This window comes from Phytophthora parasitica, assembly GCF_000247585.1.
Source record: "Phytophthora parasitica INRA-310 unplaced genomic scaffold supercont2.2, whole genome shotgun sequence".
NCBI classification, from domain to species: Eukaryota; Oomycota; class Peronosporomycetes; order Peronosporales; family Peronosporaceae; genus Phytophthora; species Phytophthora nicotianae.
In genome coordinates this window covers 779,132-797,339 of record NW_008648988.1, presented here as the reverse complement: position 1 = coordinate 797,339, position 18,208 = coordinate 779,132, and the positions used below count along the sequence as shown (strand labels likewise).

At 50.2% G+C, this 18,208-nt stretch overlaps 9 protein-coding genes across 9 annotated transcripts in view; 2 read left to right on the top strand and 7 right to left on the bottom strand.

Moving 5' to 3' along the window:
• Window positions 1-2,259, bottom strand: part of PPTG_02303 (hypothetical protein) — a gene marked incomplete at both ends in the record, with an annotated part of 4,069 nt that extends 1,810 nt beyond the window's left edge. Inside the window, 6 exons of the mRNA XM_008893363.1 lie at window positions 72-255; window positions 318-451; window positions 511-804; window positions 884-1,874; window positions 1,940-2,006; window positions 2,124-2,259. Coding sequence (XP_008891611.1) covers window positions 72-255; window positions 318-451; window positions 511-804; window positions 884-1,874; window positions 1,940-2,006; window positions 2,124-2,259 — 1,806 coding nt within the window. The remainder of the gene's footprint in view (window positions 1-71; window positions 256-317; window positions 452-510; window positions 805-883; window positions 1,875-1,939; window positions 2,007-2,123) is intronic.
• A 1,178-nt stretch (window positions 2,260-3,437) lies between these two features.
• PPTG_02302 (hypothetical protein) lies at window positions 3,438-6,415 on the bottom strand. Its single transcript, XM_008893362.1, has one exon. It carries the CDS (start codon window positions 6,404-6,406, stop codon window positions 3,602-3,604), a length of 2,805 nt encoding a protein of 934 aa, XP_008891610.1. The 5' UTR covers window positions 6,407-6,415; the 3' UTR covers window positions 3,438-3,601.
• Window positions 6,416-6,572: 157 nt separating this feature from the next.
• On the bottom strand, window positions 6,573-7,285 carry PPTG_02301 (hypothetical protein). Its single transcript, XM_008893361.1, has one exon. The coding sequence runs from the start codon at window positions 7,157-7,159 to the stop codon at window positions 6,665-6,667; it is 495 nt and encodes a 164-aa protein (XP_008891609.1). The 5' UTR covers window positions 7,160-7,285; the 3' UTR covers window positions 6,573-6,664.
• A 466-nt stretch (window positions 7,286-7,751) lies between these two features.
• PPTG_02300 (hypothetical protein) lies at window positions 7,752-8,090 on the bottom strand (the record flags this gene model as incomplete). Its single annotated transcript, XM_008893360.1, has 1 exon — window positions 7,752-8,090. One exon carries the CDS (start codon window positions 8,088-8,090, stop codon window positions 7,752-7,754), a length of 339 nt encoding a protein of 112 aa, XP_008891608.1.
• A 1,954-nt stretch (window positions 8,091-10,044) lies between these two features.
• Window positions 10,045-10,749, top strand: PPTG_02299 (hypothetical protein). The gene has a single exon (XM_008893359.1). The coding sequence runs from the start codon at window positions 10,140-10,142 to the stop codon at window positions 10,632-10,634; it is 495 nt and encodes a 164-aa protein (XP_008891607.1). The 5' UTR covers window positions 10,045-10,139; the 3' UTR covers window positions 10,635-10,749.
• A 134-nt stretch (window positions 10,750-10,883) lies between these two features.
• On the bottom strand, window positions 10,884-11,346 carry PPTG_02298 (hypothetical protein). Its single transcript, XM_008893358.1, has one exon. It carries the CDS (start codon window positions 11,327-11,329, stop codon window positions 10,907-10,909), a length of 423 nt encoding a protein of 140 aa, XP_008891606.1. The 5' UTR covers window positions 11,330-11,346; the 3' UTR covers window positions 10,884-10,906.
• A 458-nt stretch (window positions 11,347-11,804) lies between these two features.
• Window positions 11,805-15,707, top strand: PPTG_02297 (hypothetical protein). Its single transcript, XM_008893357.1, has one exon. The coding sequence runs from the start codon at window positions 12,040-12,042 to the stop codon at window positions 12,496-12,498; it is 459 nt and encodes a 152-aa protein (XP_008891605.1). The 5' UTR covers window positions 11,805-12,039; the 3' UTR covers window positions 12,499-15,707.
• On the bottom strand, window positions 12,564-16,816 carry PPTG_02296 (hypothetical protein; the record flags this gene model as incomplete). Its single annotated transcript, XM_008893356.1, has 2 exons — window positions 12,564-13,742; window positions 13,823-16,816. 2 exons carry the CDS (start codon window positions 16,814-16,816, stop codon window positions 12,564-12,566), a joined length of 4,173 nt encoding a protein of 1,390 aa, XP_008891604.1.
• Window positions 16,817-17,020: 204 nt separating this feature from the next.
• Window positions 17,021-18,155, bottom strand: PPTG_02295 (hypothetical protein; the record flags this gene model as incomplete). Its single annotated transcript, XM_008893355.1, has 2 exons — window positions 17,021-17,287; window positions 17,358-18,155. 2 exons carry the CDS (start codon window positions 18,153-18,155, stop codon window positions 17,111-17,113), a joined length of 975 nt encoding a protein of 324 aa, XP_008891603.1. The 3' UTR covers window positions 17,021-17,110.
• Window positions 18,156-18,208: the final 53 nt, after the last annotated feature.

Here is an 18,208-nt window from a genome sequence, read left to right as displayed (position 1 = left end):
AGCGTTCGTCCAGCGGTCGTCTTCTCCTTGTCCTCGCTACGCTGCGACGCAGACGCCAAGATGAGCGTCACCACCTCCAGAAGAGGCTGGAGGACCTCGTGCACGCCTTGTTTAAGTTTCTCCGCTCGCATCTGGGCTTCAGCCGCGACACGATGCATGTTGTCGTATTCCACTTGGAGTTTTACTAGCGCAACTTCTTTAGCGTGCATCTTGTCCTCGCTTCTAGCAAGTTTTTCTTCCAGTACGCTCTTTTGTCTGTACAATGAAATATTGTTATAAACAAAAGATATTCGTCACACTATGACGCTCAGATTTACCTCTGAATATCTGTTGCGTTTGCAACATGACATGCCAATTCACTTCGACATTTCCGGAGATCAGTGCGAAGCTCGGCACACAGTCGTTCTGCCTCCGTACGACCCACACGCAGTGCGGTAATTTCTTCTTCGAACTTAATAAAACAATAAACTTCAGTATCTTCAACGTAATTTTTAACATGGACCTACGCACCTCTACCCGTTCTTTTTCGTACTGCGTCTTGTGCAACCGGAGTAGTTCCTGACCAGCACGTACTTCGACTTCGAGTATTTTCACTTGAGTTTTGGACTGTGCTTCCAGGAAATCAAGAAATTCAGCATTCGTTGTCCCCATCGACTTGCCGGAAACTTCTCCATGTTTTAACCCCACGAAAATCAAACATTCTGCCACCATATCGAGAATCTGCTTGTGTAGTTGTAGCACCGCGCGTTCGAACTCGTTCGCCAGCTTTGTCGAGGATAGAGCTGAAGTGGATGTACTGAGGATCTACAATTTTAAAGATAATTTGGAATACAAGAATACTGTCAGTCCTAACATTTCGGATCCGTAGTATCTTAGATGTTACCTTCTCCATATCGAGAAGCCTGCTTTGCAGCTCTTCAATTGAGGCATTTGGAATTGTAGCGAGGTTACAGTCTGAGGTTGGATCCCCGTTCTCAGCCAAAATATGTAAAGAAGGTTCACCCAGCTTTGCTTCTTCAGTATGTAAGCTTTCATTTTTTCGTCTCGCTCCTAGCGTTTGATTGGTGGTGTCAGTACAATCGTCCTCGACTGCAAAAATTATGGGCGGTGATTGCGAAGCCGTCTTGATAGCATCGTTGGGGTTCGTTGCTAAACGTTCACCGCTTTCATCTGCAGTTATCAGGTGGAAACCTTGTGGCGGTGTCTTCTGATTGGAATCGTTTATATCGTTTTGGTACTCGGTTTCAGAGGAAAGAACAGCTTCGTTTTCTTCCGGTTCCGTATTGATCTCCACTGCAGAAGTGTGCTCGGACTCAGGTGCTTCTTGTACGGAAGATCGTTTTGGAGCACTGGAAGGGATCGTTTGCTGATTATTTGTTACGTTCTCTTCATTCACACCTTCGTTAGCAGTACTCCGAGCCTCATTATCCTCGTTTTGGTCATTTGTATTTGTTTGAATATCTTCCTTTGATTGTAGGGCCATATTTTGTGAATTCGGAATATCATCAAACTGGTCGTCCTCGATATCTTCAACAACGATAGCGTCATCAGCAGTATTATCTTTTGTACTTTGAGCCTGTGCAGCATCCTTCGCTTCAAGTTTAGGCCGTGTTTGAAAGTCACTCTTGTTTTCTGGTTCCGATACTTGCAGAGCAGATGCACTTTCGTCTGTTGTAGGCTTCATAGCAGCTTCAGAGACGTCTCTGAGTTGGTCATCCGGATTGGGTTGAGATCTCGAGTGTTCTAAACTGCGCGGGGAATATTCGCGTCGTTTTTCACCTTGCCTCGGTTTCCGGCGACGAACACGGAGAGCAGGCGTAGAGGCTTGCTCAGCAGCTGCAGCTCCGGCAGCATCAGCATAGGCTATGATCGCTCTGTGCAAATAAAGATAAGAAGTCTGTCAGTGAGGTCTCAATCACGGAGCCTCGATTCCCGTTACCTGTTGCCTAAATCGTTAATTCCAAGATTCTCAATCTGGCCAAACTTGCTAAACACTTGCTGCAGATCTATGTTAGACCACGTTTAAATAAATAAATGAGGTCTCACCTCCAGCTGCTCGACTGTAAAATTTGATTCTCCTGCATCCCAAGTAACCTGAACAAAATAAAGTTGCTTTGTCGAACCAGGGGTAACTGTATCAACCGTTGACGTGGATATCTGTTCGGGGATAGCAGGGATATTCATCTCGGTTGCACAATCGTAAGGCAATGAAGGAGCTTGTCGGATGAGGAACTCAGCGATGCATTTTCGGCGGCGCATCACGGTCTCTAGGCACAGTAAACAGATAGTTTACGGTAAATTCTACGGGTCTTGAAGTATAGTAGAGGGTGTTCGTACTCGAGTTCACAGTAATCTTGTCTTCTAATGGTCGAACCAACGCAATGCCGACATTCAAGGCGAGATTCGCCACACTCATATGACTTGATCCACTTGCTGCAACCTTGACACATCGTAATTAGGAGTCATCTGACACGCAAAAAAAGTTAAAAGCGAAACGTACATTATGTAAATGACCCAGGAAGACTTGTAGAAACTCGCGCGTGGAAAAAGGAATTTGTTTAAAAATCTCTATCACAACAATTTCTGCTTTTTCATTCATTTGTCCAGCAGATACAGCTTCCAATAGTTGGTGACTGATATCAGCAGGAATGAGCGGTTCATACAGCTCACCAAGTATCTAGACAGAAATGGCGTTCAGTTCGTTTTAAGAAGAAAAAAAATATCCTGGACCAATTCCCACCTCCTTGACGACGGTAGCCACAGAGTGAGGACTGTGCACGGACAAATCTGGCAATTGATTGCATCTACAGAGACGAAGTAGCTCCTTGCGTTCCAGCCCCACTCCGGATTTACTATAGAGCCCTTCCTCTTCGAGGTGATTTTTATCGAGAAACTTTACGACACGAGTCAGTGTTGCTAGCAATGCAAGCGGGATCGGAGAGGCAGTTGCATCGGTAGCGACAAGATTCGCAGAGTTGTTGTTGCTTTTGCGGAGCGTTGTTCTTGGAGACAGCGCGCTCGCTGCTATCGCCTTGATCCACGAGTGATGCTTCATCGTAAATTGATAAAGTCAACTGCCGACGTTTTGCGTAGTGCTCTATGAGTTTTATTTTTATTAAACACTAAACTGCCTACTTCGAAGTCGAATCCAACGCTAAAAAAAGCATCTAGGAAAGCCTTCCGGCGCAAGTAGCCTTCACCATCAGGGAGCGTTTACCGCACACTCGTTGAATTCACAGTTGAGCTCCGCAGAACGGTAGACCCACGTGCCATCGGCGCACATCGTGATGTCCCATTTGCACGCCTGTTAGCATTAGAAAGAGATAAATGGAAATACCACAAGTAAAATGTTCTTGAGCACACTGTACCTGTGGATTGTCGTCGAGCATCGCTGAGTGTCCCGCCGAAACATAATTGGAGAGGATGCAGATCACCCCGACAACAACCATAAGATGCATTACACTTAGCACCATGATGCTTCTGTTTCTTCTCAACAATACTCAAAGTTCGTTCTGCTAGAAAAGGCAATGGAAAAAATAAGACTCTTGCTCGTACATATTATTCATCCATGTCTATTTACTTGGAGCCATCTTCAGTACAGCTAGCTTACTGCAAGCAGCTCCAGATCACCGCGTAGTTGTCGAACAAGTTGCGCAACCTCATCATCACCAGGAAATTGTTGCTCCACAGCAAGTACCAGTTTGTCAACGATGTTCTGGTGGCGTTTGAACGCCCCTGTCAGACTTGATGTCCGCACTAACCCCTGAAGTACACGCAGTCGACGAGTCAAAACGGGAACCTTTTGAGCCACAAGTTCCTCCAAGAACGACGCGAAGATGTTCATCTCGCTCAGAACCAACGTCGATACACAAGCCTCCACCAGTAATCGCTCCTGTTCACGAGTATCCATCTCCTCTGGCGTCGTCGCCTGCTCCGACGTAGCATTATAAGTTGTCACCACCTTAGTACACAAACTCACAAGTTCTCTCTCCATCTCCACGGGAATCTCCGAGCGCTGTTGAGTCTGAGCAGTAGCAGATACCACACACGTCCGGTAAAACAGCAATAAAGTGTGTAACTCGGTCGCGTTCATGTCCTCACGCGCTTGAGCCTTGGCCAACGTCGGCGCCAGAATCTTCGGCAGGGAATTGCCCAAGTTCATCGCAATAAAAGTGCGGCACACGTGGCCAACAAGTTGAAGCTGTTGACGCTGCTGGAGCGCGTTAGTATCGACCGGAGCGAGTGCTGTACTGACCAGGAAACTCACAATGTGAGCGAGATCCACAGCCTCACGTCTCTGGAACAGAATATCAACCAGGAAGCTCTTAGCCTCGCTGTTTATACGCGGACTCTTGCAGCAACTTGCAAGTGCACGCAGCAGAGACACAGGATACCGGGGAATATGGTACACAAGCGCCACAAAGGCGAGTTGATCGGCCGCACCTAAGGCATCGAACCGGGTTCTGGCCAACATCCTCTGCTTCTCATCTTCAGTCATGGAAGCACACGGCACCGCTGCCAGATCGAAGAACGCTGACAAGTTGGCTAGCACTCCGTCCATCTGGTCACTAGTTGCGAATTCAGCAGGAAGCTGCTTGAGAACGGAGATCAAGGCCAGTAAACTGCGGCGGCCGAGCTCCATGTGCTGCGGATCGAGTTGGCCGAGCAGATCCGCAAGACATACAACCCACTGCATGACCATGGGCCACGCCAGCTTGTAGCTCTGTCGCTGTTGGCCACGGAGCGCAATTTCGAGCTGCTCGACGGCAAATGCTGTGCAGCTACGGAAGCTGACGGACTTGGGCGTGCACAGCACGTAGAATTGAGTCACTGCATCCAGCAAGAGCGTTCGTCCAGCGGTCGTCTTCTCCTTGTCCTCGCTACGCTGCGACGCAGACGCCAAGATGAGCGTCACCACCTCCAGAAGAGGCTGGAGGACGTTCTGCATGCTGGCCACCGCACGAAGCTCGACCGTCTCCTTGTACTTGGCCAGTGTACTAACCACATAGGAGCATGCACGCTGCTCCAACGCGTCCTCCTTGTCCGAACCTCGCATTAACGCAGGAAGGCGAAGATATTCACAGGCCAACTTGGCCAGCGCCGCATTCATCCCATGCCATCTTGAAAGCCCCGGGCCATCAGCAGCAGCGAGAGTCGCACTGGCACTTGGTAACATTGGAAAGTTCTCCGGTGCCAAAAGTTCCTCTCGTAACTTCAACGCAGCCTGGAAAAACTCGTTATTCTTTGCATCATCCTCGTCAATATTCAGCCGATCGGTATTAGCGCCGACCACAGCAGTCGTGCACTCCACAATGTACTTCATGTGCTCCACATGAACGTCCGAGAGTGCGTCGGTGCTTCCCTCAAGACACTCCAGCCACAGATCCAGTAGCGATGGCAATAGCGCACGTACTTTTTCCTGCCATGAAGCACTCGCCTTCTCTCCAGAGCTGGTAGTCATTGATGCAGCAGCAAACATACTGGTCGTAACAAGCCGCGGGGTGGGAAACAGTAGCAGCGACTTTGTCGTCGGTACAGAGGCCGACCGGGCCGTAGCGATCTTCCCACAACTTTGGCTAACACTCACAGATAGTAGCAATTTGTGTAGCACCTTGAGTGCCGAGAATCTAAGCGCCAGAGCTCCCGATGGCGCCTTGGGCTTCTTGCTTTTCTGCTTAGCCTTGTTGCTTTTTCGGCCACTGCTTCCTTTCTTTCCGGCCGAGTTTGAAGACTCAGTGCCCATTAACAGGTCGTATGTGTTCATCATCCTGATTCCTTGGGTCTGTGCGGCGCAGATCAAGTCCCTAAAATTCTCTAATAGTCTGGCCAAAGCCTCACGACCTGCGTCATCGCGTAGCAGCTCGGGTGCTTCATCCACCAGCTCGCCGATGGCTTTGAGAGCGTCCTGCCGTACGCCCACTTGCAAATGGGTCAGGCCGCTGCATAGATAAGTGGCCACGAGTGTGGCGAAGGGGGCCAGCGCACTGCGGAGCACAGGAAGTATGGCCTTCCACGCCTGCACTGCGGCTTCGCGCACTACAGCCTCCTCGTCCAGCAGTGTGGGCAAGAAGCGCTCCAGCAGCACTGAAGCGTTGGCCCGCAGGTTAGCCGCCGTGGCCTGCGTGGCTAACTCTTTAAGACCTTGCAACGCGCGTTGGCGTACATGCGCGTTGTAGTGGCCCGCCTGTTGCAACAGTTCCGGCAGCGCCTGACGCCGGTGCGTCAACTGGGCCGCGCCAGCCTTGTCCTGCAGAAGCGACTGCTCCAATAGATTAATGCGGCGAGAGGTGATGCCCACGGACGTCACATTAGCCGCGGGCGCAGCTCGGCGGCCCACCTTGCGCTTGGGCCGCTTAAAGTCCGCCGGCTTCTTCTTGGTCTTGGTGGCGATCGCGGCACGGGCCATCGAGACGATTTGGTAATGCGTTTTTGGCTGGTCATTATCTCCAGAAAGATGAGTGGATGAAATGTGATGGAATTGGGACAGGGGATTGGAGGAAAATACGATTTATTGGATGTTGAAGTGGGATGCATAATGTTGGCCATTTGATGCACATCGAAATGAAAAAAAATGAGTGTACAAAAAATATCGATGGAATTACGATGTTATCGATGGTACTTCGCTATCAAAATGCTAAAAGTGCATTGGCATGGCAGTTGCCGTCTAAGCGCAGACCTCGCCATCGGCGTTGGCCATGTCCATGACCCAGTAGTGCTTGTGCAGCTTCGTCTTGTCGTAGGCGTAACCAGGACCGATGAACTTGAAATCGCTGAAGAGATACGCGCTGGAAGACTTGACCCATGTGGCCACCACGGCATCCGCGCTAGCCTGACCGGCAGCAGCGAGTTCTGCGGACTGCGCGGTGTCAATGCCCTGGGCCTCGTAACGGGAAGTGGGAGTGGAGCCGTCCGATCCACGAGTGCTGACCTTGTTATTCTTGGCGTTGTCGTCAGCAAGGATCTGCGCCGCCTTTGCAAGCTTCGTGTTGATGCAGACGGGCTTGAGACCCTTCTCCGCTCGCTTGGCGTTCACAGAGTTCAGTAACTTCGTGCTGAAGTCGGCCACCTGCAATTCCCGGGCAACGTGGTTCTCGGCGTCGGCGTTGGCAATTCCAGCGAGGGTGACCAGTGCAAACGCGAATAGTCCTTTGATGTTCATGGTATTGCTTGGTTTTTTCTGTCTTCGGGTGGGGGCTACTTGGAATTTCGTCGCAATTTGGAAAGTGAGGAAGGTTACTGTGAATCAACAAGAAGGAGCCGCAGTCTTCGCCTCGGCAAAGCCTGTGATTTCCATCAATATTTTGTGGCAAGATGGGAACTCTCTATAGTGTGATCTCTATGACGCGATACAAGGTGCAATTCCATGCAGGCAATGCATGATGCATCCGCGTCATGTCAGGATAGTACAGTGTACTGTACACGTACAGTAACGTTGCAGGAAACCGAGATTGTAAAAAGCACCTAGCTCACCGAAACCAACGTTGAAGTCAAGCAACCAAGGACAAGCTTTGATTATTGGCGTTTCATGCTAAGGTCTACTAGTAACAGACAAGGTTAGCAGAAGAGGCCATCTATTTTAAAAAAAATATCGAGGTCAATTTTACTAGCGAAACGTACTACAGTATTAATAGTACTAAGTAGTATCCAACTACTGGTGCTATGGTAAAAAAAAAAAAAAAAAAGCGGAGCACGATAAGATAACAATGTGACTAAAGTTTGCAAATAACGATGAAATAGGTGAACGCTGTGTTCTATCTCGCATATAGATATTGCCCGTCATGCAACACTAGATCATAGGACAGCCTTTTAGGCGCTCTACGCACAGGTCTCGCCATTCGCGTTAGCGAGGTCGAGCACCCAGTAGTGCTTGCGCTAGCCAAGACTTGAGCCGCCTTTGCCAACTTCGTGTTGATGCAAACCGCCTTGAGTCCCTTCTCAGCGCGCTTGGCGTTCACCGCATCAAGCAGCTTTTTACTGAAGTCAGCGACCTGAAGCTCACGGGCAACGTGATCTTCGTGCACAGCAGTCTCAGCGTTGGTCATACCAACGAGTGCCACGAGGGCAAATGCGAACAGTCCCTTGATGTTCATGGTAGCGAAGTGTTTGATGTCGAAGAAGGGAAGGGGGCTACTTGAAATTGCTGTGCGAATTGAGAAGTGAAGTGAACCATGACATGGCGTGCGGGGTCACCTTGGCAAGGTTACCTTGCACAGCCCATGATTTCTGTATAGGTCGTAGGACGACCTCTATATCGCTCGAAATGATTCAATCTGGAAAACTGTTGAAGCTGGTCAATATTTCGACCACGAACAGCACAAAAGATGGGGTTCTAGACTGTAGTACATGTACAAAGCACTGTACTTCAAGTATAATACAGTCTGTATTATTAATACCTATTCAGGCCGGTAGGTGATCCAAAATCGTAGGAGCTTGTAACACTCTCAGTGGGTCAGGAACAACATGCTGGATGCTTTCTTGACCCACTACAGCACTGTGGTGTACTGCCATTCGTCAGTGCTGGAATTCTAGCAGCAGATCACTGTCAAAATTTGACTTTGATGACGATCGTGTGATCCACGGAAGCTGCAGAATCCAATTGCTATTCAGTACTTGGAGCTTATTCACTGATTTATATATTCAAGTATATGCAAGCTGGGCGCTGGTTGAGAAAGTGTTGGAAGAGCGTGTGTAAATGGAGGGGGGGGGGGGGGGAGTCCCCCCTGTCTTCCGCTCCAGAGAAGATGACCGAACTTCGCAATAAGATTCGACCTTATGTACCTGATGAATTCTAGGATAACCTGCTCTACGTCGCACCAAGCACACAAGAAAACGCTGCTAAGGCGGCAACACAAACCTGTCTAATTCTCGACTACTTTGGAGAATTGATTTAAAAAAAACCGCTGCAAAAAGTAACTTCACAAAATTTGAAGTCAAATATTTCTATTCTCGGGTGCTTAACTATGGAAAAAGTCATTAATGCACAAGAGCATTATTGCTGCCACGAGGTGAAAACTCTTCAGAAGAGGGTGTTGCCGTTACAGGTGTGCAATTAGAGTGAAGGTTAAGCACTTCTTCTGATCCTAAAGCTCGAATCACGTCCAAAGTAGTCAAAAGATCTTCATCAGTTCAACATTCGGTTCACGAAACCCAACTGGCAAGTACCTGGTCGGATGGAGACTGGCGCACGCCTCGTGCGACGATTTGGTGGCCAACTGCGAGACTGGAAATGAGCCCAGTGCTTTTCAGCGTATCCATATCCATATCGTTACTTGTAACGAATCAGAGGAAGGCCGTAGATTCTGTGAGCCCTTGCATCTAGCTCTGTTCGGGACAAACTATTGTGGTACATTCGAGGATAGGAATACCTTTAGACAGGAATAAATTGGCTGCTTCCAATGCTATGACTACCGAAGGGATCGTCTGTACTATTACGTGTCTCATTTTTTTCATCTCATAAACAGGTACTGTATACTAAAAAAATCGTTGACATAAAAGACGCAGAAAATAAAAAAAACCACTTTTATTAGGGCCAATCACATTCTAAATTTCAAAGTTGACGCAGTTCTATTGACGCAGTTCTAATTGGAGATTTTCTCGTTTTATATGGAGAAATTCTCAATTTGAACGTGAAACAACACTGAGAAGGCGAAGATGCAACGAGTCGCAACAGCGGCACACCTGTGCTTGTTGTTGAAGTTTGTTGGGATTTGCGAATTGCGTTCCCCGCAAATATTACAGCATTTACCTAAGATGAAGGAGTCCTTTTCTAATTCTTGTCGACAATGTTGCCGCATATTGGTAAGATGCATGCAATGGCGATAACCACAAACGAAGAGCGTCACTTACAGTGGCCGCCGCATGACCGCACCCGTGGACATCGGCGTACCCAGCTATGCGTTTTGATCACCCATGCGTACTAGGGAATCTTCCCATCCGTATTACGGCTCAGTGAGGGCGGGCCTGCTTTTGCCAAAAAAAATCATGAAATCATGGGCTCTGCAGGCCCGCGCGGACCCGTGCCCCACCGAGGCAGGAATCCTTTCGCCACGCCACAGAGCCACTCACTTTTGATTTTGCAGTTCGCAACACACCTGGAATATCCTTACCTCAAGAGCAAGAATCCAAGAACATCTTTCACCATGAACATCAAGGGACTTTTCACGCTCGCAGTTGTCGCGCTTGTCGGTATGACGAACGCCGAGGCCGAGGACAATGTTGTCCGTGAGCTCCAGGTCGCTGACTTCAGCACCAAACTCCTGAACGCTGTGAACGCCAAGCGTGCGGAGAAGGGCCTTGCCGCCGTGTGCATTAACACCAAGCTGGCGAAGGCTGCGCAAGCTCTCGCGGATGACAACGCCAAGAACAACAAGGTCAGCACCAAGGGCTCGGACGGCTCCACTCCGACGTCGCGTTACGACGTCCAGGGTATTGAGACCGCCCAGTCGGCTGAGCTTGTCGCTGCCGGTCAGTCCAGTGCCGACGCTGTTGTCGCCACCTGGACCAAGTCTTCAAGCGCGTACCTCTTCAGCGACTTCAAGTTCATCGGCCCTGGATACGCTTACGACAAGACTAAGACGTACAAGCACTACTGGGTGCTCGACTTCGCCAACGCTGATGGAGAGTCTTGCCAGTAAATCGGTGCTTGAGAGAGCTGCCTACCGCACTTATCCACCTGTAGAAAAACTATTCAACACATAATAACGGAGGCAGTAGCTGATTCTCAATAATAAAAAACAAAATTTGCAAATGAATTTGGCCTGGTGTGGCTGGAAAGCTTTTTGAATGACCGCTTTCCCACCGAAACAACTCATACATGTACAGGTACCGCCCTCCAATCCGTCCGAGGTACTACTCTCTTCCCTTTGCCAGGATATGAAGTGTATAAGGTTTTTCTTTTGATTTGCATTCAAATGCGCATAGCTGATGTATTAGCAACGACCTCATGGATATCTACGTCGCAGCTTTCGCTGCTCTTCTTTCTCGTCACTGCTGCCTCGCTCACACCTGGGAAAAGAATACCTGTGTGCTGGAAACAGTTCTTGATGGTGACTGTCTTCTGCATCTCCTCCCACAGCGCCTTCTCAAGTCGTATTGACGTCACCTTGACTAGCTTTCGCCTACTGGTGTCCTCGTGTGCGGGGCTCATGGTTTGCGGCGCCTTCCGAAGGATGTCGCTCACAGTACTTCTAGCTAATGGTCGACCAAGATTGTGACCAAGATTGTACGTTTTGGTCGACCACTCAGCAAGTTCGGCGTGCGTCATTCCAGGATTCTCACCCGCTTTCGCTATGAGAGCACGCTTATCTTTGATGGTCAGCCAGCGCCCCATGTTTGTTAGCCGCGCAGGGATTCAAAAGTGCGTTTCCCGCCTGATTGAAATTCAAACGACCTCCAAAAATGCATAATATAAATCCGATAGAGGTTATGGGAGGGACGGATTAGAGGGCGGAATCTGTATTGTCACCTCTCCTGGATTATTGCGAGGTGCTCGTAATCGAGTTCGTCGGCTCGAACGGCCACAGACGTTACACATGCTTCAACAAGGGTAACTTCAGATTTGCCTCGTCACTTGTCAGTCTAGGGGCGCGTGGCAAAATTCCACAGAAGACAGCCAGACCATAATGGATAGGCCTGCTACCTTCGATCCTGGCAGCGTAGCACAACGGACCCACACCAACGTAGCGTCCTGACTGCTAGAAAGACTTCCCTCGATTATACATTTGCTGCTTGCATGAACGCAATGCCGGTGTCACAAAGGATACGCGCATCATAACGTCGTGACGCTGGAAACCTGCACCACACACGTTGCAGCTTCTTGCAAGAGATACATATACCCAGTAACGATTGACCTTCTCGAGCGAACCTCCCCATCTGAAATCCATTCTAGTAATCCTGAGCTTTGCTTGACATGGAGTGCGTTTCTCACTGCAGCGAGGGCTCCCCTCGATGGCCCTTGCAATGGAAAACTTCTCCGTTCATTCTCCAAATTGCAGCGCAATACCAACTCTCCACCACTCCAAGTGAAGTACAAGAAGTATCATGAAGACCTTCCTAGCACTCGCTCTCATGGCTCTCATCAGCTCAGCCGATGCTCAAGTCGCTGACTACAACACTAAGATGCTGAATGCCGTCAACGCCAAACGCGCCGAGAAGGGTCTGAGTGCTGTTTGCATCAACACCAAGTTGGCTGCTGCGGCCCAGGTCCACGCGGAGGACATGGCCAAGAACAATTTCATTGGCACCTCGAGCTCGGACGGATCCGGCCAGATGGAACGCCTTGAGGCGCAGAATCTGACTGTGACCGCCGCTGCCGAGCTGGTTGGTGCCGGCTACACATCCGTGGACAGCATGGTAGCTGCTTGGCTCAAGGCCTCGAGCGACTACATCTACGCCGACTACCCGTTCATCGGTCCCGGCTACAAGTACGACAAGACCAAGCAGTACAAGCACTACTGGGTGCTCGACCTCTCGGACGGCGAGGGCGAGACCTGCGCCTAGATCCTAGACGCAAACTTTAACACTGGAAAAAAGACCATCGTTTGCTGAAATTTTGCATCGCTTAGCTAACGTCTCTCATAGTTGATGAACCGCAACGCTAGCAGACCCAGAACTCGCAGAACTGCAATGATAAGCACTACAACCCCCATGTTACGTGCCAATTGGTCGTGTCGAGCACCGAACGTGTACTCCACGTACTCCTTGACGCTTGAAAACGTGAGTGTAACTGGTGCGTTGGCCAACTTCTGACAACCAATGTCCGAGTCACCCGCAGACGGGCAATCCGCGAACACAAGCGCTGTCAATGCACTGAAGGAATATCGTAGAGGTACGATCTGGTAGAGCCACTTGTACCCGGCTGGAATGGAGTTGACTGGAGGGTTGAAGCCCATGAAGAGGAAACTGGCAGTGTTAACCACCACCCCGACAACCATGGCAAGTTCTGCTGTTGGTAGTGCATAAGCCAACAATTGACCCATGTATACTTGCAGTAGCACGAGTAGCGCTGTGTTGAGCCAGAAGAGCAACCACGATACGATACCACCCGTGAAGCCAACCATCGGGTAGAAGATCACGGAGAATAGAAGCGTACTGGTCAGCACGTACGGAATCTCGACGATCGACCCGGCGATAAAATACCAGAACGCGCTATACGTTTGGCCAGCACGTTCTCGATAGAAGGAGGCGCGATCACCCACTGCAACAGGGAGGACGCCAAAGAAGGACACGATCCCATTGAACCCCGTTGCAATGAAGAGCATACCAACGCCGGCATTCGCGCCAGCATATGATCCGTAGTCTGCCTCAAGGAATGCGACTCCAAAGATCAGGGCGAGTATCAGAGAGATACCAACACGCGTGATGTTGTAAGACGCTGTTCGCCAGTACGACCGAAAACTGCGTCGAACTAAGAAGCAAAGCTGTACCAGTGCTCCAGCAGCTCGCTTGCTTGCAAACGTCAGCTCAGCCAGATCTTCCGAAGGACACGCCACACCTGGTTCCTTCATCGCGGCATCCAACTGTTCCTGGAGTTTACTCGCCTTGAAAATATCTGCAAAGTCGACTGACACGCTTCCAGATTTTTTATCACCAGTGTTGACCCCCGCACCAATACACTCCAGCATCCAAGTAGCTGGATTAGCCTCTGGTTGGAGGGGAGTGACACCGGGAAGCTGTTCGAAGTATTGCACCAGATCGCGGCATTGCGGTCCAACATCGCCAAAGAATACTGTTCGACCACCTCGCTGCAACAATAGCACACTGTCGAAAAGTCCAAAAACTTCAGCTGACGGCTGGTGAATTGTAGTGAGCCGGAACGCGCCACCTTTTGTACCCCTTCCATTATGGCTTTAGCTGCGGCCGCGTCTAAGCCACTGGTAGGTTCGTCAAGGAATAAAATGCTGGGTTGGGCTGCTAGCTCCACACCAACTGTGAGTCGCTTAAGCTGCTCCATGGACGCCCCACGTACAATACGATCAGCTATGGGGTGAAGATCGAGTAGGTCGAGACACTCGCGAACTGTGTCTCGCTTGACGCTGTCGGGAACGTCTGCTGGCTGCCGAAGGAAGGCACTAAACGTTAACGCCTCGCGGAACGTAGCACCTTCGCAGTGCACGTCTGTTTGCTCGCAGTAACCAGTACAACGGCGCATTGCCAAGTCACTAGCTTCGTGTCCATTGAGTAGAATGCGTCCACTCACAGAGCCTCCTGGCTTGCGGTGTGCAATAACATCCATCAGTGTGGTTTTACCAGCACCAGAAGAGCCCATAAGTGCGGTCATGAATCCCGGCCGTGCAAATCCAGAAACGCCCTTCAGAATTTGTAGCATGCCGTCCTGCGTTTTATCTCGACTCAAGACCTCAACATCTCCCTGCTGTAAGCCGAAGTTTGCTTCAGCTTCCATTTGTGCATCACTGTCTTCTTTATCAGGATCTGTTTTCTTCAGGTGGTGGGGCATGGGCACAGAATACCAGATATCCTCGAACGCTAGTGTGACTGGAACAAAGTTTCTTTTGTAATCACCAGAGGAAGGTTGAACCGTGATATCCACCGACTCCGTTCCCCGTGGAGTCTTCACCAATCCGTACGAGCTGTCCCTCGCATTTTTCAAGTTTCGGGGCGGTTCAGCTTCCGATTTCTGGTTTCCATTGTCAACTCTATCGTAAGACACTCCAGCATCCTCTGGTCCCTCAAAGCGACGATGTTCCAGGGCCCATACAGCGAGAACCAAGAAGAGGAGATAGCAACCAACAACGACAACCATACTGAGCTCCACGTACTTCTTGTCCGCTGGAACGTCAAACAGCGACAGATAGTACTCCCCCATAGTTCCTCCCGATAGAGTACAGTAGTCAACCTCTTCGTAGATGCAGACGTCGAAACGAGGCGCTCGAAACTGGTTTACTGCTAGTCCGCGAATCCCCCACGCTACGGGACTCGCCCAGTAAAGCCAAATGAGATAGTCCGGAATCTGGTCTTTCGGGATGGCGAAACCCGAAAACATGACGAAGAAGAGAACGGACAACATCGCCATGGGCATCGCCACGTTCATATTGGGCGTGAACGCAACCAGAAGGAAGTACCAAGCGCCAAATGCCAAACTAGAGAGAAAGACGATCGCTTCGTAGCGTACGAAGAGCTCAACGTCGGGCACGAAGCCACACAGCCAGTAAATAAGTGACCCGAAAACTAGTGTCTCGAATAAAGCCACTGGTACGTGGCTCAGTGTGCTAGCAAGCACAAACGATGACGAGCGATAGAAATTGGCTCGACGCTGACGGTAGAAGATGTCGCGTGCCTCAAAGAGCGTCGGGATCTGCGCTGCCTGGCCCAGCGACACGAAGAAGATCACGGAAAAGACCACACCCATGATCACTTGCACGTCGGTAGCCTCGAAGTCATAGAACGTGCTGGCATACAGCAGTCCCATGACTACAGTCATCACTGCTCGACCGACTACGAATGCAATGTTGCGACTCAAAACCAGCATCTCGCGACGTACAAGCGTCCATGTACTAGCGCCGAAGCCTTGCTGGAATTCCGGAATCAAGTCCACGTACTTGTGTGTGTTTTCAGCCATACTAGCATCGACTGGAGTCTCCAATTGCTGCAACTGTTGCTGGTAGATCGACGACGACGCAAAAACTGCAGCGTACTGCTCCGCCGTACGCGGAGATTGACTTGAACCTGTTTGGTACCGAACCTGTTCATCCGTACCCAGATCCATCAAGAAGTCCGCAAAGTCGCGTCCCGGTGGGCAGTAGAATCCAAGGCTTTCGAAGTAACCTCGGACGTCTCTCACGGGGCCATGATAAGCTACTCGTCCTCCCATGAGTAGCAGAACATCGTCAAATAACTCAAAGACCTCGGGGGCAGGCTGCAACAATGCAGCTACAACAGTCTGGTCAAAGGAACGAGCTCGACCTCGTAGGGTTGAAACGATGTCGAAGGCTGCAGCACTGTCGAGTCCTGTGGTAATGCTATCCAAGAACAAGGCGAGTTTGTATCCGACCAACATTTCTCCAGTGGTAACGCGCTTCTTCTCACCTCCAGAGACCCCACGCTGCAGGTTCCCACCGATGTTCGTGTCTGCGCAGTGTTGCAAGCCAAGAAGCTCCAGAGTGATCTGTGGCAAGTGATGCAGCAGTGAGCATGCCGTGGCTTGTGCTTGGACGTTGTCTTCAGTCTGTACTGAACGATTCAGCAAGTCCTCGACATGCTTGTTAAAGTACGCGGTGCTACAAGTGTGAGCGAACTCGTGCGTCTCACGAACTGTCAGAGTCGACAAGTGCAGGTCTTGCTGAGGAACGTAAGCAGCAAATTGCGGCAAACGGGTAGCCAGAGATTCGCGAGACTCATCGTTAAACATGACGTCGCCGTCCACAGTGATATCTCTACTTTCAAGAGGGAACCGACCACTTAACAACTGCAGGAGCGATGACTTGCCTGATCCAGGTTGACCAAGAACGAGCGTCATGGTTCCAGGTTTGAAACCACCCGAGATATCTCGCAGAATGAAGCGATTCGCAATACTGTCATGGCCTTGATTCAAGCAGGCACTGAGAGACTTGGTGACAGCGTGACGGAGTACAGTTGGCAGTGTCGGGAGCTCCGATGTTGCACTCGATGTCGTGTCACGCGTCTTCACTCCAAGTGAGAGATTGTGCATTCGGATTTCGAGTCGAGGAAGCGGCCCAGCAGCCAGACTGAACTTGTTGGCTACGAAGCGATGGAACGCATCGGGGCCAGATGCTATAAACTCACTTGCTGAAGTGCCAGCGATGAATTCGTTTTGCTTGTCACTTTCTTCAGTTTCCATTGGTTTCGTGAATTTCTTGAAAAATGCGTTGAGGCTTGCCAAGGTGAAGGCAAATTCGGAAGTGATCAACGAGCAGGAATATCGAGAAGATATTGCAGTACCGCAAGGCCTAGCTTTCGATGGGTGGACTTCACGCCAAAGTCTCCGATAAACACCAGATCCAATGTTTTGTCAGCGAGCATTTGGCATAATACTGTATAAAAAGGGGCATGTGAAACCGGAATCGTAAATTTGTGGAAAAAAGTCAATTCATTCGGAGCGATTGGCGCTTTTTTTTTAGCTGCGTTGACAACTCTACGGAGCCTTCTCGCTTGTCTTGTCCTTTGCAGTCTTGTCCGAAGCAGGCGTCTCCTTCTTCTCTTCCTTCTTGTCCGTCAAGCCTACCTCCTCCGACTCTTTGTACTTAATCTTGTTGTTCACGAGGTTGTGCAACGCGATCGTGCAGCGGATCAACGACGACAAGTAGATCACCTGATAAAACAAGTAAAAACACGTCAATAAACCCATTTTTTCACGTCAAAAAGGGAGTTTCAATACGTACGAAATGCATGTCGTTTGTCTTCATGAACATGGAGCGCACGAGCTCGTCGATGTTGAGGTTCGGCAGCAGATTGAAGATGGTCTGCATGTTGTAAATGATCTGGTGATTGGGTGGCAAGCGGCCGGCCACCACGTTCTCCAGGTACGTCTTCATCTCCTCTAGTCGCTCTTTGAGTCCGTTAAGCGCCGTCATTTTGTGCTTAACCTGGCCGGCCAATGAGCTCACCGATGGATCGTTAATATCGCGCAATAAGTGCTCCACACCGACCTCCTCGGCCTCGTAAGCGCCGACAGTGGACTTAATGTGCTTAAAGACGCGTTTGATGGCCTTGCCGTCTTCCTCCACCTCTTCAATGGAGCCATAGGCTGTGGTGGGCAGACCTTCCACGTTGGGACGCACGTCACAGATAACCAGCACCGGGTTCGGGCAGTAGCGGCGGAACAAGTCGTCAATATCGAGGTCGGCCTTGCGGATCTTTGGGCCTGAACTGTAGAAGCCCACAATGCGCTCCTTGGCGTTTATTTTCTTGAACATCTGATACATGTTCTCCAAAAAATCGTGGTCCAAATACCAGATCCCTGGGTTGCGCAGGTCCTCGTCGAAAGGCACGGCGAACGAGTTGGTGATATCGCACTTGCCGTGGAACGTCGAGCCAAGAAGAACGCCGACCACGCGCTTGCTCGTATCACGAGCCACGCGGTTGTAGTGGTCCACGATGCTCAACAGCACCAGAGGGTGCGTCACAACCTCCTCAGGCAGCCCCCGCGTCGTCGTCGTCGTCGTCGTCGTCTCCGCCATCACGATGTCTATTAGACGAGAAGCTACAGATCTATTCAAAAGCTATAAAATCT

Excerpts from the sequence above, each read along its gene's own strand:
- PPTG_02302 (XM_008893362.1), bottom strand. The coding sequence starts at position 6,406 with ATGGCCCGTGCCGCGATCGCCACCAAGACCAAGAAGAAGCCGGCGGAC.
- PPTG_02301 (XM_008893361.1), bottom strand. The coding sequence starts at position 7,159 with ATGAACATCAAAGGACTATTCGCGTTTGCACTGGTCACCCTCGCTGGA.
- PPTG_02299 (XM_008893359.1), top strand. The coding sequence starts at position 10,140 with ATGAACATCAAGGGACTTTTCACGCTCGCAGTTGTCGCGCTTGTCGGT.
- PPTG_02298 (XM_008893358.1), bottom strand. The coding sequence starts at position 11,329 with ATGGGGCGCTGGCTGACCATCAAAGATAAGCGTGCTCTCATAGCGAAA.
- PPTG_02297 (XM_008893357.1), top strand. The coding sequence starts at position 12,040 with ATGAAGACCTTCCTAGCACTCGCTCTCATGGCTCTCATCAGCTCAGCC.